We start from the raw sequence: 16,436 nt of genomic DNA, 5'->3' as shown, positions 1-16,436 counted from the left end.
AGTGTATATTTTTGATTCACTAAAAAAACTGTATTATTAAAGTCATTCATTCTGTGGCCAGGCTACACTGGTTGTGGTGTATGCTTTTTGATTTATTAAAAGTTTACCACATCATTTGTTACGGAGTAAGGCTATACTGGATGTAAAGTATGTTTCTGATTTACTAAAAAGAACTGGCTCATAAGAGTCATTTGTTCAATAATCCAACTACACTTTGGTGTTGCAGCACCATTTAATAAGTAATGCAAGAAACTCTGTCAGCGTATTTCAACATGGTATTGTATTTCATCGGCATTGTGGAAGAATCCATGTATCAGAATTGAAAACAAAATTCTGAATAAGAATCCGTTCTCGGATACCAAACCTATTATGTCATTTTATTAAAAAACTGTCAATTGTAAAAACAAATTTCAAATGAGCTGCATTTTAATTAGTAATGAAGCCTGCAGAGTTTCAACGTCAGTCTCTATGGAGGAACCACATTGTTCCAATCGCTTTGTTTTTCTAACAATATGAAGTGTTTGCTATGCTTCGAGCATCTCTTTGGGAAAGCACAAAACCTGGTTAAAATAATGAAATAAAATAGAAAACACATGATTTCGCATGACTCAAAAAGCATTTAAAATGTACCATCTTCTGCCTGGAATCTTGTTTGTTGTCGAACTCTTTCATGTGCAGTCCCCAGAGACTGGAAACTATTTTCAGGCAACTTTAAACAACATGAATTGAGAGGAGCAGACAAAGCTCCCATGACAGCCGATAAGCCCAAGCCTCTTTCAGCAAACATAAATCAGAGGGATATCTCAGATGACTCCCAGAGCTTTCAAATACTGCTAACCTAATCATAAGTCAAGATAAAAGCCTCCTGTGATAAAGCATTAAAATATCAACACAACTCACAGCATCCACTAACAGTCACTGATGTAGGTTTTTCACAAAAAAAAAGAAAAGAAAAAAAGTTGCAGATGTCAACACTGCCAGTGCAAAGCAAAGAATAAGCAAGAAATTAGTCTGAGATGAAGATTTCAAACTGGATTTACATAAACAGTCAAGTAGAGGAAGCACACAGGGACACAAAGCACTTACTCACTGAAACACAACAAATCAAAGGTTAAAGTCGGTACAAATTGAAAATTATAAATCTATTTTAAATGCATCTTATTGATGTGAACCATTTATCTATGAATGGTTATTATTTTAGTCTCATCATTTTTCATCACAGATGTTATGATAATCCATTTCACTATGATTTACATCATAATATTTATTGCCGATTTAAGTTAAGCAATCATCTGAGGCTTTTTTTTTCTTAATAGAAAGGTTGTGGATAGAAGGGAAAAACAATGCTACATACCGAAACATTTAATTACACTTAATAACTTATTTTTTTCTGATTCTTCTTTTTTTTAAATATACATATATTTTCGACAGAAAGAAAATGCTACCCATATTAGTTGCAATGTCAGAGGCTGTTGTCCAGTCAGATACTTCATTGCAAAGAGCAACAATTCTGCTGTTATGTAGCCTTTGCATTAATAAAACGGTCAGATTTTCTTATGTTAACATCGACATATTATTGGGCATATTGCATATTGTTCCTGGTTTTGGTTTTAAGTAGATTTTTGTTCACTATAAACTTCTGATATTCTACATCAGAAGAATTTAAATATTCTACACTGGTCAACATAAGGAGTGTTAATAAAATACATAAACAACCTTGAACCAAAACATACTCTCATAATTCAAAGCGTTACAGCATTATCTATAATGTAAATAGCTTCTGTCAGCCCTTATAACTCCGATCAGTCTTTAGCTCTCAAAAAGACACTTTTGCCCCTTGCCATTGAAATGCATCCACTAACATTACCAAGTCACGTATATAATATACTGTTCAGCCTATATTTCATACATTTCGTTACCGTGTTTTAGGTGTTAGTTGCTAAATCTGTCATTGGTTACTCAGTTTGTGAAGAGCGTGTTTGTGAATCAGTACATTTGGTGATAGCAATGTATGGGAATGTTTGGAGTGGATGAAGACAAGCTTTAAAGAAAAACTTCATTGTAAAATATTAGGAAACAATACTAAATAAACTAAATTAAAATCTAAAACATGTTTGTCCATTGTATTGTATTACAACAGGCCTATCCACCTTTTTCTTTCCGTTAAAATGAGCGCTTCCATTTCTAAATTCTATGGGTCTAGCTTTCGGCCTATCTGTGTCCAGCTATTTTTAAATGTACAAAACAGTTAGTTTTGCTGCTTCATATTTAAAACTGGTGTGTCTTACCATATTAATTTAATATATTATCTTAATTGTGAACACACTGGTTTGAAGTACAAACAGATTTACGGTTTACTGTACGTTGTTATTTTTCTCAGTATTTATCTATAGTGGTTAATGATCCGGAAGTCTCACCCATAGGCTTACTTCCGCGTTGAAGAAAGAGGCGGATAACTCGATGGAATTTTAATCTATAGAAATGAACGTTGTTTGCAATAAATGTCATATTCTATGGCTGACAGTGTTCTGATTGCATTGGCAGTGTCTAATAAATGTTTTATATACGTATATATATATATATATATATATATATATATATATATATATATATATATATATATATATATATATATATATATATATATAGGGTGAATTGGCCTAAAGTGGGAGTTTTTGCATTTCAGAATTCTGTGACATATTGCAGTGTGTAACCAAAACATTAAATCCACAACTAATACCATTTCAAAAACCCCAGGATGTTTCCTAAGTAAATCAAAAGAGAAAATGCAGATAACACATTCATAAAATAAATTATAGACATATTAGTGCTCTTAGTGCAATTCGTCGGAGAAAATCTGCAGCTTCTTAATGTGGGACAGATGTCTTCCTAATGTGGGACACTGATAATAAAAGGCCAAAATCACCTATTAGAATAGTCAAATCTTAAAAGTAAGTATTTATCTTAGTTGTGGATGGATAAAATATGGATTATCAAACATCATTAGACAAATAATACAATATGACAGTTTTGATGCATTTATTATAAAGACGTTCAGCAACTATTGTCATAGACCTGTGTTGTGTTGTGTTATGTAGATAGAATTCCTGACTGTTCTCTGGTTCAACAAACACATGCAACCACAGCAGACATAACCTAGGCCTATTTGAAGGCAAAATATAAAACCACAATTGAGACTTTATGTTAAGTTAAGTTTAACTTTATAGGCTAGATCAACTTTGATTCAAAATTCAGTGAACGTGAACTGCTGTTAAAAAAAATGTAAGACCAATTTGCCTAATTCTTTCTCTTTTACTAAACAAACGCATACAATAACTGTCTTTTTGAAAACCTCTAGCAGCTAGCCTGCATAAACCTCGAGAAATACCTGAATAAAAACAACCTACAGAGGTTAACTCATAACATCTCTGACAACAAGCAGTCCTTCGCATGTCAAGACACCATCATCATCATCATCATCATCATCTATAATCCCATCTGCAGTAACATTATTCTAATATTACATAACAACACTAAAACCCTGTAATTAATCATTTTTGCCCCACAAACCATGCCCCTCCACACATTTTTGACTGACTGAAGTACTGTCCCACTTTAGGCTAATCATACTGTCCCACTTTACGAAACCATATTTCCTAAGTAGGAAATTTTATTAAAATATAAAATACATAGTTTATGCATACAAAATTATACTATTTTTTGATGGACAAACATTTAATAAACACATTAGTCCAAAAAGTGGCAGGATTGTTTTGTTTAAAATGAATTTTTACTCCTTAATATCAAGTTTGTCAAAACACTATGTCACTGAGCTTTGAGTGATCAACACACAATGTGCTTCCAGTTTGATGATTTCTCCACCTTAATTTATGAATGTACATTTGAGAGGTTATGTGATTTTGATCACACAACACCACAGCTTTGGTAACCCAGAGTTTCACTGACATTCATGTATTTATGGGGAAGCTACAAACACGAAACCTTAAGTGTCGAACATTAGGCAGTATCCCACTTTTGGCCAATATATAGTGGGATACTGCCTAATATTTGACCTGGTATCTTTTCTGGTATCTCTTTAAAATAGGCTTATATCAAATTAGGTAAATGTGGTCCTAAATATGAGGAGGTTAGACGAATGTTGCATATTCCATTATATAAGATTCATTTTTTTCTCACACCATAGGACATTCCATATAGAAATTACTCTTTGGCTCTTTATCAATTAAACACAATACAGAAAGAAAGTAAGACGATAGGCTATATATAAAATCTGTTATAAGCTACAGGGTTGGAATGGCATAATAGATCTCACTTCTCTTTGGCACATTTAAATAGACTTGAGTGCCTATGTTAACGGCATTATCATTGTGCATTGTCACTTTTGAAATAAAATTAAATATTAATAATGAAAAAGTCCAATCGACTCAATGTTTAACGTTTTACATGAACTCGTATCATGAAGATGACTTTGCTTGGAGACGCAACTGACAAAGGGGTTGCGCAGACCCACGCACTGCGCCACAAAACCATTTAGCACAGGTGTTTTCTCGTATAGCCTATGTATAGTTAACTTGCGGGACTGGTTTGTGATCTTTATATAGGCTTACTTTAAAATGTTTTTAAGGACAGGAGCATATTTTACACGCCAGATAAGAAATTATATTCGTTTGCATATAGTAAGATAAGTCAGCCGGCAACTTTTCTCTGTGGTTCTTTACTACAGAACACGTTTTTCTTGTCCAATCCCTCCCATGTCTCCTCCTTCCCTTTACGCACTGTCTCTCCCACTCTCAGCGCGCGCGCTCCACAGCTCTGCCTCAGCTCTCCTGTCATCATCGCAAACAAAGACAGCCTTCAGGGTAGTTGGCGCAGTGGTTTCAGAGGGCTTTAAAGTACTTGAGGATCCACAGAACGACTGGGATTGAGATCAACATATGTAGAGTGGACTTTACAAACATCTGCGGTCTTAATTTACCTCTTTTAAAATGCAAACCTTCACGAATGGCTTTGTTCCCTCGTGTGGATTTATGCCCTGCTGTCAGTGGTAATACCAAGACGTTTCTCTGTCTCAGTTTGTCCTCCAAAGGAAGCCTCCAGGAGACTACAGGATGAAATGGACAGTCTTGCTGTTAGAATACTTCTTGGTCAAAGTTCTGGTGCTGTTGTGCAGCGCGGTCGGGGAAGCGCAGCAGCAGCAGCTCGAGGGCTTTATAATGCTCTCAGGATCCAATGGGTCCCGGAATGAGGAGAGCGTTTCTGAACCTCCACATACTGAGGACAAATGTCGGGGTTACTATGATGTCATGGGACAGTGGGACCCGCCGTTCGTTTGCCACACTGGCAATTATTTATACTGTTGCGGCACTTGTGGCTTCAGATTTTGCTGCGCTTATAAAAACTCTCGTTTGGACCAGAGCACTTGCAAAAATTACGATACACCAGTATGGCTAACAGGACAGCCACCCTATAAGAAAACCCTAGACCCTAGACACGATCCAACTAAGGATAAAACAAACTTGATTGTGTATATAATATGTGGAGTAGTGGCAATCATGGCACTGGTCGGGATATTTACCAAACTTGGACTAGAAAAGGCTCACAGACCTCACAGAGAAAGCATGTCTCGGTAAGTAACTCATAGTTATGATGGCTTGACGAAGTCTTCATTTTCTTTTTAATTTGACCAACATTTTTTACTTTTTTTTTTTTTTTTTTTTTTTTTGTAAATGTGCTTGCTTATAAGTAAGTCTTTGATGCTGCAAGCGTCTTATGAGCTCTGCGTTTATTCATCTCTGTGAAGTTAACAGAAGTTAAAATTTTTAAAACGCATCTGTAGATGCCATTACATCGTGAATTTTTCTGTTTTTGAAAGTCAGAACGCTCCATTGTGTGTGACTGCTAGGGTCTTTCACTCACGGTGCGTTCAAAAAAAAAACTACCCATAACTGATTGCAACCATGTTTCGAAATGCGTTTTGTTGTGAAGATTTTATTACTGTACAAAATTGACAAAGAAAACAAAAGGGGAGAAAGCGCTCATGGTGCAAGACACTGAAGCATGAGTGATATATATTTGGTGCATGTGTGTGGTAACAATTAAAAGGAAAAGGGTGAAAATTGTTAACTCGATCCAAGAATGCATTAAAATATTTTCCAACCAAGAGTTTTCTCACTAACTCATCTTGTGTAGCTTTTGAGTGTTGGTTGTCAAAGCTGTGCATTTACTGTTGTGCCTATTCTTGCCATGCACATGCATGCTTAATTAGAGCAAAAACAATCCCTTGAATCTTAATTAAGCTTTCTAAATTCCTGGATTTGTGTTATGCAAGCTCTCTTTTTAAAGGCGTTCTTGAATCACAGATCTCAAGAGATCCACATGGAAACACGGTTGACATGGTTGTACATGTAAACCACAAGAACTGTAAACAATTTTAGATAATACATTATATTACATAACATCCGGTTGTCAGTTTCTTACCCTTTGGTTACTCAGCTTGAATGGTGGAGGTGGAAATCTCTTGTTAATACTGATTCTGTGGGTCAAAACCTCTGATGAGAGCTTCACAGCCCACAGTGTGAAGGTTGCTGAAAGAGCGGCTCACAGAAAAGCCTGTTCTCTTTGAATCAGCACTCTGGACAGCGGCAGCTATAGCACTGAATGAATAGAACGCAGTCTACTGACATTATATCACTTTACACCATTATTTGATATCTAAATGAAGGCAACACAATGCAGGCAATTCAGTGGAATACTAAGCTAACGAATGCTTGTTCTTCAACAGAGCTGTTGCGAGCGTCATGCAAGGTGCCCGTCAGGGTCAGCATGAGGAGGCCATCGGAATGCACACACAGCATTATGACACTGTGCAGGCGAGAGCAAACAACATGCGTAAGTTGATTGTAGCCTACTTCCCTCTCTTTTCCCACGAGCTCAGCATAAATCATGCTCTTATGAAAATAGCCTGAAACCATCTAAAAGCATGTTTCTTCTGGCTGGAGTGCAGAATATACCATAACCTCTATGCAATACAATGCACTTGTGCACAGAATTACACATGTAGTTATAAATGATACATATAATAACATATTAAGTATTCAAAGTTTTGCTTGCGGTGCAAAACTTTGTTGGTTCTGCACCACTTTTTGATTTTAATATTCAATGCCTAGCATATACAGATATGTGTAAGAGAAAGGAGATGCTGTGAGCACAATGCTCTTGTGAAATAAGCCTATTTATGGTCACTGCCGTGGGCTGCTGCTGCAGTTGTGTGTACGGTATTGTTTAAAACCCTCAAAATGAATGGCCCTATCACAAATATTTAAACTCTCAATTGTTGCGATTCTGATTACATCACCCCCTGTTATCAACTCCCTTAATATATCTGTGTTGAAATAACACAAAATACAGTGAGAATATCAAAGCCCCCCTCACAGGGATCCATTTTGGTTGACACTGAGGATGTGAGTCAGTAACTGGAGAAATTTCCCTTTCATCTAATTGCAAAGATAATGTCACTCTTTCTTCACTGCCATGCATATTGTAGATATCCCCATCAGAAGATTTTGAAAACTCAGATTACTTTTATGTTACATTTCTTTATTATGAACAAAGACTAAGAGCAATAATATGTAGATATATCTCAGGAAAATGGTAAGAGTTTTTTTTTTTTAACAGTAGCACAACCCTTTTGGTGCCAAATAGAACTGTTTTTTTTTTTTTATTGCACAAAGAAGCATGCTTTGAAAGTGCTGTAAAGAACCTCAGTGGTGCTGTGAAAGAGCCTTTTCATATGAGTCTGGAGGGGTTTTACATTATTTTTTATTAATCCACCATTCTACACCTGCACTGCAGGCTCTTAAATTGAACAGATGCACTGAAAAAGAAAAAGAAAAATCAAATAAAACAATAAGAAAGATTTTTATCAGGGTGTGGATGATGAAAGTTTTGTTTCACATGCAGGCAACCATTACATATGGATTGTCACACCAGCCATTAACAAGCTTGATTTAGAAACGTAACTATGAAATTGGTATAATGTCAGTTCTGTCCTCTATTACACAAAAAGACATTCAAACAGACATTATGACTCACCTCTTATTTCCATATCATGATCATTATTCTTGCAGTACTGGTCCACAAACTTGAGTGTAATTACGTGGACTGCTTTTAACCTCTGACCCCAACGATTTAATACACAGTCCACCGAGTTACTCCACATGAGATAATGATTTGAATCGAAATAAAGAGAACAGGACCTAGTAAGAGCAAGTAATTCCAGCGATTATGCAGAGTTTTCTAAATTCTCAGGTTGACCCAGAGTGGCAGGACATACACTCACCTAAAGGATTATTAAGAACACCGTACTAATACTGTGTTTGAAACCCTTTCGGCTTCAGAGCTGCCTTAATTCTGACTTTGCTGAAAGCATTCTTTAGAAATGTCGGCCCATATTGATAGGATAGCATCTTGCAGTTGATGGAGATTTGTGGGATGCACATCCAGGGCATGAAGCTCCCGTTCCACCACATCCTAAAGATGCTCTATTGGGTTGGGATCTTGTGACTTTGGGGGCCATTTTAGTACAGTGAACTAATTGTCATGTTCAAGAAACCAATTTGAAAGGATTCAATCTTTGTGACATGGTGCATTATCCTGCTGGAAGTAGCCATCAGAGGATGGGTAAACGGTGGTCATAAAGGGATGGACATGGTCAGAAACAATGCTCAGGTAGGCTGTGGCATTTAAATGATGCCCATTTGGCACTAAGGGGCCTAAAGTGTGTCAAGAAAGCATCCCCTACACCATTATACCACCAGCACCAGCCTGTACAGTGGTAACAAGGCAAGATGGATCCATGTTCTCATTCTGTTTACGCCAAATTCTGACTCTACCATCTGAATGTCTCAACAGAAATCGAGACTCATCAGACCAGGCAACATTTTTCCAGTCTTCAACTGTCCAATTTTGGTGAGCTCGTGCAAATTAAAGCCTCTTTTTCCTATTTGTAGTGGAGATGAGTGGTACCTGGTGGGGTCTTCTGCTGTTGTAGCCCATCCGCCTCAAGGTTGTGTGTGTTGTGGCTTCACAAATGCTTTGCTGCATACCTCGGTTGTAACGAGTGGTTATTTCAGTCAAAGTTGCTCTTCTATCGGCTTGAATCAGTCAGCCCATTTTCCTCTGACCTCTAGCATCAACAAGGCATTTTCGCCCACAGGACTGCCGCATACTGGAAGTTTTTCCTTTTCACACAATTCTTTGTAAACCCTAGAAATGGTTGTGCATGAAAATCCCAGTAACTGAGCAGATTGTGAAATACTCAGACTGACCCGTCTGGCACCAACAACCATGCCACGCTCAAAATTGCTTAAATCACCTTTCTTTCCCATTCTGGCATTCAGTTTGGAGTTCAGGAGATTGTCTTGACCAGGACCACATCCCTAAATGCATTGAAGCAACTGCCACGTGATTGGTTGGTTAGATAATTGCATTAATGAGAAATTAAACAGGTGTTCCTAATACTCCTTTAGGTGAGTGTACAATCTTATAATTAAAATATAAAGATATGTTTTAAAGCTTAAAGATACTTTAAAGGTGTAGTTTCTGAATAAGTGTAGATAAGAATAAAGCCTAAGTCTATTAATAAGACTTCCTGTCTTTTGAACGCCGTTACACAGGAGATGATCAAATCTTCTGTATGTGTCATAATAGAAGTTCATGCACTCTTAAATGACAGATGTGAAATAATTTCTTTCACCATGAGATGACAGAAAGACTCATGTGCATGTGCTGTAGGTTAACTGCCGTTATTATTTCAATGTGTAAACCTAGTTAGATTAGACCCTAATTACACTTATATGCAATGTTGGGGGTAACACATTAAAAGTAATGCAAGTTACGTAATCAGACTTTTTAATTTAAGAGAAAATATCTGAGTTACTTTTCAAAAAAGTAACGCCAGTTACTTTGTTTTTTAGGGTTTTCATTTATTGACTGACAAGTCTCCAGCCCCATATCGGTGGAAATCGAAGCGTTGTGTGTGCTGTGTGAACATGGTTTTGTCAGACTAAATTTGAATGTGTATTCATCAAAGTGAATTAAAACAGTGAAATGCAAACTCGGAATATGATGCAAAACTGCAATAATTAAATGTTAAATAACACAAATGTATCTTATCCCATTTTATTAATTATTGTCTTCGCTGCTGACCTTTGGTGATCCAGTTCAAACATAATAATAAGCAAAAATGACTTTACATAAACTAACAATTTTGCTTCATTTATTTTAATTTTAATTTTTATTTATTGATGAAGAGTGTTTGAACCTTCTTTTCCTGTGATCTACTGTACAGACGGGAATTTCCTTTTCCTTCAGACTGATGTTTATTCATTACACTTTTTGGTGTGAAAGGGCTTTTACATTTGCTGTTAATAGAACTTTTTATATTAAAAATAATCAAACCCTGCTTATATTTAAAAAGTAATGCGAAAGTAACGCAAAAGTAATGTAACCTATTACTTTTCATAAAGAGTAACGTGATTAGTTTCTTTTTTAGGGAGTAACGCAATGTTGTAAGGCATTACTTTTAAAAGTAGCTTTCCCCAACACTGCTTATATGAGAATTTGATACTGAGAATGTTTAATAGATTTAAGGGCATACAAGATTAAAATATGTTATACATTCCTTATTTTGCATTCTTGCCATATTCAGATTTGTATACGCTCATATGGACTTTCTGGGAAATATTTTTTTTCACATAAACCAATCAAGCAGTAACTATATTCGGGAATTCTCATCTCTTCAATATGCCGCCTCTAAGATGCTGACAATCCAGATGCTCACCCACCGTGTGCTGAATGATCCCATCAAAGAGGTCTAGTTACCTCACTCAAAGTGCAAAATTACTAGACCTTTTTTTTCTCGCAATGATCCAGGATTCTGGAGGATACAGTACTGTGCTCCATTACCATCACAGCTTGGCATGACGAGAGTACGCATGGCTTTAAGAAGAAATAGAAAAAAAGAAGTATTGAATACAGAATGGTACATTTTTTGGTCATGGCATAAAATAATCAAGAGTTTAGCCCAGTGTGATTTCAATCATTGTATAGTACAGGATGTTAAATTCTGCATGTCAGTGAATTGAGGAACAAAAGCATTTCCTCCCACAGCGCACAGAGTAACTGAACCTTGCAGATGAAGTGGAGCTTTTTCCAATGCCACAGCTAAAACTAATTACCTTAATGGGGTTTCCCAAAAGAAACAGCAGAAATCTATTATGCTGTATTTATTTTAAGCCTTGTGCCAACGCAAACACCTGAAATAAAGATCTGCTTGCAAAAAGCAGGTGCTAAAGACACATCTGCAGGTTCTGTATGGACTTAAAAGATCAGTGTGAGTAAAACCTGTCTGTTGTCATTAACAAACTCACTATAACTTAAAACAAAAAATAAAAAGTGTAGAGAACAGAATGGATTTCTGCTCACCTATTGCATTCTTCATCCGTATGATTATTTTTGCCGTTGGCGCTATACTTGCAATAAGTCCATTTACAGCGAATTGTCCTAGTTCATTGCTAGTTCAAGCATGTCTTCGTACTAGGATTCTCTCGTTGCAAAAAAAAACTGATGATTTGATGTCTAGAGGCATGTTAACTTTTTAAGCCATCAAATAGATCTCTAACTTTTAACTTCACTCAGGCTTTATTTTGATAAAAGCCAAAGGCTTATATCTAAAAATTATTCTGGCTAAATGCTGGCAAAATGTGCACTAAGCAGGATTGTATTGTTGTGCCCCCCTTCGTCAAATATTATTAATAATAAAAAAACATATATATATATATATATATATTTTTTTTACTTTAAAAAAAAAAGTAAACCAATAAATTGTATTATTTACAAATTACAGTTACCTATAGTAGTCTAATTTATTTTGTAGCCTCAAGTATTCCGAAATCATGCAAAAGAAAATTAAGCAGTTTTACTATATTAAAACCATAGTTTATTTTTGTAAGGGTTGTGATGTCCACATGTTTTTTGTTGAAGAAATTTTAGGGACTGTGTCATTATATAGCAAAAAGTTGGCCAAAAATGAAAGATTAAGTAAATATTTAAATTAAATGTTTGGCCAATAGCCTAAACAAGGATTTGATTGTCCTGTAAGTGTTGCAGCAGCAATTACCCTTTGGCTCCCTTTGCAGGCATTTGTAATAACATGTTATGTACATAAATTGTTTATTTTTTTTATTAGCCTACATTATGTATTTTAACAGTGTTATTAACCATTAAATTTATTAAATTTTTATTTAATGCATTTCAAATAATTTTAAAGGCTATTGATGGCTTAGATCTGTTTTTATGACCAAAAAAATATAATTTTAATAGTTCTTTGTAAATTATTATTTGAAGTAACGAAACCATGGCTAATTTGCAGTTGCCATGGCTACAATAATAATGATTTTTGGTGTTATTCTTGTTAAAAACCATGGCTTATTTTAATAAGGAAACATGGAAAGTCAGAGAGAATATTAGCTGTGTTGGTGGTGGTGAAATTATTTCAATTATTAAAACACATTATTATCGTCAACAGCCAAAAAAGTTTCACAGGAATGTGCCTGAAGTAATGCACGGGCATCGTTTTTACCTTTAACAAATTATTTACAATTTATTTTAATAAATATAAAAGAATGTATGAGGTGTGCATTCCTCCTCATATGCTATTTAAAGGTCCCGTTTTTCGTGCTTTTTTGAAGCTTTGATTGTGTTTACAGTGTTACACATGTAAAAAAAAAAACAGTATTTTTTACACAATTCACGTGTCTGTATACTGCTGTTTTCACTGTCAAAAAAACGGGCTGATGACTTCCTTGTTCTATAAAGCCCCTCCTTCAGAAATACGTAACAAGTTCTGATTGGTCCAGCGGTTCCTGTGTTGTGATTCGACACCAGCTTAGCACACGCTACCCTCCTGGAAACGCGATTGGACTAGTTTTGAGAAGCAAGTGGGCAGGATTTGTTTTGAAAACCTGGCAGTCCTGATCTGAACCATAGACAGTAAAAGAATGCACGTGCTGGAGATGTACTTATAATCACAGGAGTGTTTTACTGACGAGATGCGCATGAAAATTGCATTCAATATTTTTGCACAGCCCTACCATCTAGTTAACAAAGCTAAACAGCATTGCCCTTTGTGTAATAAGTTACAGAAACTGTTGAACGCACCAACTTAAATAATAAAATACACTTACTGGTTGTGGTCCATAAACAACGCCTTCTCCAGACAAAGAGGGAACTGCTCCATCTTTCAAGAATAATCTTTGTGCAAATCTGGCATTAAACTGATTGAGATTGAGGAAGCTGTCCTCAGCAAAATGTGCTGCACATAGTTTTACATGTGGATTATAATTTTCGGGAACCGAGTTAAGCATAAATTGTAACCATTAATCTCCAAGTACAGCATCCCTGGGAAGCCCAAACAAAGGTGATTGGACTCCGAGATGAAAATAACAGCGTTTCGACGAGATGGCGACAAACACAAACGCAGCTCTTCCTCTTCTCCGTCGGAGCGCAACAAGGCCACGCCCCCTTTTTTGTGTATTCATGTGGGCGGAGGTTAGTCAAAAAACTGTTTTAGTGACGTCATTACTGCAGGAACTAGAGGGATATAGTTCAAACGGGTCGTTTTTTGCAGGCGAATTCTGTTAAATAAAATATCTCGCTTGGCATTGAACTTTGAGCTTTAGAATTTTAGAGATATTATTTATACTCTAACAACAACATTATACACTAACTAAAGTTTAAAACATGGGATCACGAAGAACGGGACCTTTAAGCTTTAACATTCCAAAACATTCGAAAAAGTAGCAGAATTTACATATGATTTACAGTTTATTTTAATAAATATCAAAAATTAAACAAAAGTGTGCATTACAGCTGACACCTAGATAACAGTTGTTTTTATGACTGTAAGTCATTTTCCTCAAATGCTATTGACGTTAGAAAAAAGTGTATACCAATATCGCACATAACTTTAGAGACGTCACTAAAGTAGCAAATATTGAACATCCAGTGTCAAGCCAACTTTATGCCAGTTTTTAACTTTATTTAATTTTCTTTTCTGTGCACCGGATTGTTGATGTCTTTTCCATGGGCATAGATGTCCGTCCATCAATTATGAGCATTAAACACAAACATGAAGAGCAAGCGGTCTCGAGTGTGGATGGGGGAATGATGGTGAATGTTTTTTTCCAATTGGGATAGTGCCCCCCTGGGAGTTGGTGCCCTATGCAAACTACGTACTCTGCATATAGGGAGCGATGGTACTGCCCAAAATTTGCCCATAAATTACTCATCCTCAAGTCATCCTACTGAAGGTGTATCTGACTTTCTTCTTTCAGACAAATCCAGTCAGATTTATATAAAAATATCTAAATATTATTTGATCTTTCAAGCTGTTTAATGGCAATCAGTGGGAGTTGCAGTGCATCAGTCCCAAAGAAGTTAAGTAAAAAGTGGCCATCCTTAATAAAAAAGTGTCTCACACGGCTCCTGTAGCAAATAGATGAGCCTGTCCTCCAACAAAAAACGACCATATAGATTGTTTGTGCAAGCACCTTATCAGGACCTATATTTACGTTTTAAAGTTAAGCGCCCTCTAGCGGGCGTAGAAATAATGACAGTAGCGTGTTGCCTCTGTCATCATGAAATGACGTATAACGTCATTACCAATCAAAACGCACGTTTATTTAAATAGAATGTGTCGGCTTATTACACCGACCTCACAGTATTTCCTACATATTTTACTACTGAAGGTGGCTTATTCGTTCGAATGACCACACCTAACCCCACCCCTAAACCTAACCCTCACAGAAATCATGCTAAATTATGATTTATTTAGCATATACATTTTCATGCACGTCCGCTCCCTGGGATCGAACCCATGATAGCATGATTACATATCAAGGTATAACGCAATAATCTACCAACTGAGCTACACGAAACGCAAAACAGAGTGCAAATAAAAAAGTACAAAACATTAATATTAAAACAACCTTTTGCCGAAAGTGTGGCAATTGTAGTATATGCTCTGATGGGTCGTATTTCAGGGATTTGGATAAATGACCTATATGAGTTTATTGGTTGGAGGACAGGTTGGAATAGATGCATTTTTGTAAGAAAAATTTCCAAATTCAACTAACCCTTTAACAAAGCTAAAATTTTCATTTGGCAAGTTCACATTATCCTTGCCACCACCAGAAAACAACCAGCATAGCTCCCCACAACCATATTAAAAAAAACTCTTTATGTAATATTCTTTTAAAACACATGGTGATTCCTTTCTCTCTGCTCTCTTCTAAATCTTTATATAAAATAACAGTACTCTTTCTGCATGTTACACCATTACTCCACTAAGTGGCAACATATGACTTTCTTTATCAGTGAGCCAGTTAATCATTTATTCAACTGATTCAGTAAAAAAATGCTGATTCAATGGGAATGAGAGGAATCCCTTTATGTTGTTGTAGACCGTTTTATTTTAGTTTAGTTCAATTTATGACAATAAGATGCAGGACAAATCATAATTCATGCATACTGAGTTTTTTACACTGTTAAAGAGTTGGATTCCCATGCTAAACATGGACAAAGTTTCAAAAATTAAGTTGTACGTTTGAAGGAGTATTTCTGTTCCAAAAATACTCCTTCCGGTTTGTCACAAGTTTCAGAAAGTTTTTTTCGAGTATGGCTCTGTGTGACGTTAGATGGAGCGGAATTTCCTTATATGGGTCCTAAGGGCACGTCTGCCGGAAGAGCGCGCACACCCATATAGCACAGCACTGAGAGCACAACAGACTTCACTGATCAGAGCGAGAGCATCGCAAAATGTCACAAAAGACGTGTGTTTTTGGTTGCCAGGGCTAGACAACCCTGCACAGATTACAAAAAGAGAAACAGCATTAAGGGACCAGTGGATGGAGTTTATTTTTACAGAGCATCAACGGAGTTGTGCAAGTGTTTGTGTTTGTTCCCCTGTATTTCGAAGATGCTTTGAGGCCGTTTGACGCCAGGTTTGCACATCGTTTATTTCTTAAGGATTAATGCAGTCCCAACGAAAAAGACTCACGATCGTGTGTTGGAACCGCAGGCGGTGAGTAAAACTGCTTCAAATATCTCTGTGTTGTTAACTTAGCTATCGGTGCGTAAGCACATCAAGTAAACAACATGCGATGTTGTCATCAAACTGCACTTTCCACATGTAACAAAGTGGAACTTAGTCATTTTCCAAAACCGCTAAGCAAATATATACAGTTTCAGTACATACCACATAGAGACATTGTTGCTGATGCTGCTCTTGTTAAATTTCAGCCTCTGGATCTGATTCTGGATCAGAAATATAGTCTGAATCTGACTGTAAGCCATGG

General features: G+C 36.3%; 1 protein-coding gene across 1 annotated transcript in view; it reads left to right on the top strand.

Moving 5' to 3' along the window:
- Positions 1 to 4,831: 4,831 nt before the first annotated feature.
- The window catches only part of LOC127969533 (protein shisa-9A), a 37,081-nt gene continuing 25,476 nt past the window's right edge, over positions 4,832 to 16,436 (top strand). The window contains exons 1-2 of the mRNA XM_052571574.1: positions 4,832 to 5,647; positions 6,803 to 6,909. Coding sequence (XP_052427534.1) covers positions 5,130 to 5,647; positions 6,803 to 6,909 — 625 coding nt within the window. The 5' untranslated portion in view covers positions 4,832 to 5,129. The remainder of the gene's footprint in view (positions 5,648 to 6,802; positions 6,910 to 16,436) is intronic.

The sequence above is a fragment of the Carassius gibelio genome, chromosome B12 (assembly GCF_023724105.1).
Source record: "Carassius gibelio isolate Cgi1373 ecotype wild population from Czech Republic chromosome B12, carGib1.2-hapl.c, whole genome shotgun sequence".
In the NCBI taxonomy this organism is placed as follows: Eukaryota; Metazoa; Chordata; class Actinopteri; order Cypriniformes; family Cyprinidae; genus Carassius; species Carassius gibelio.
This window is presented reverse-complemented; position numbering and strand designations above follow the sequence as displayed.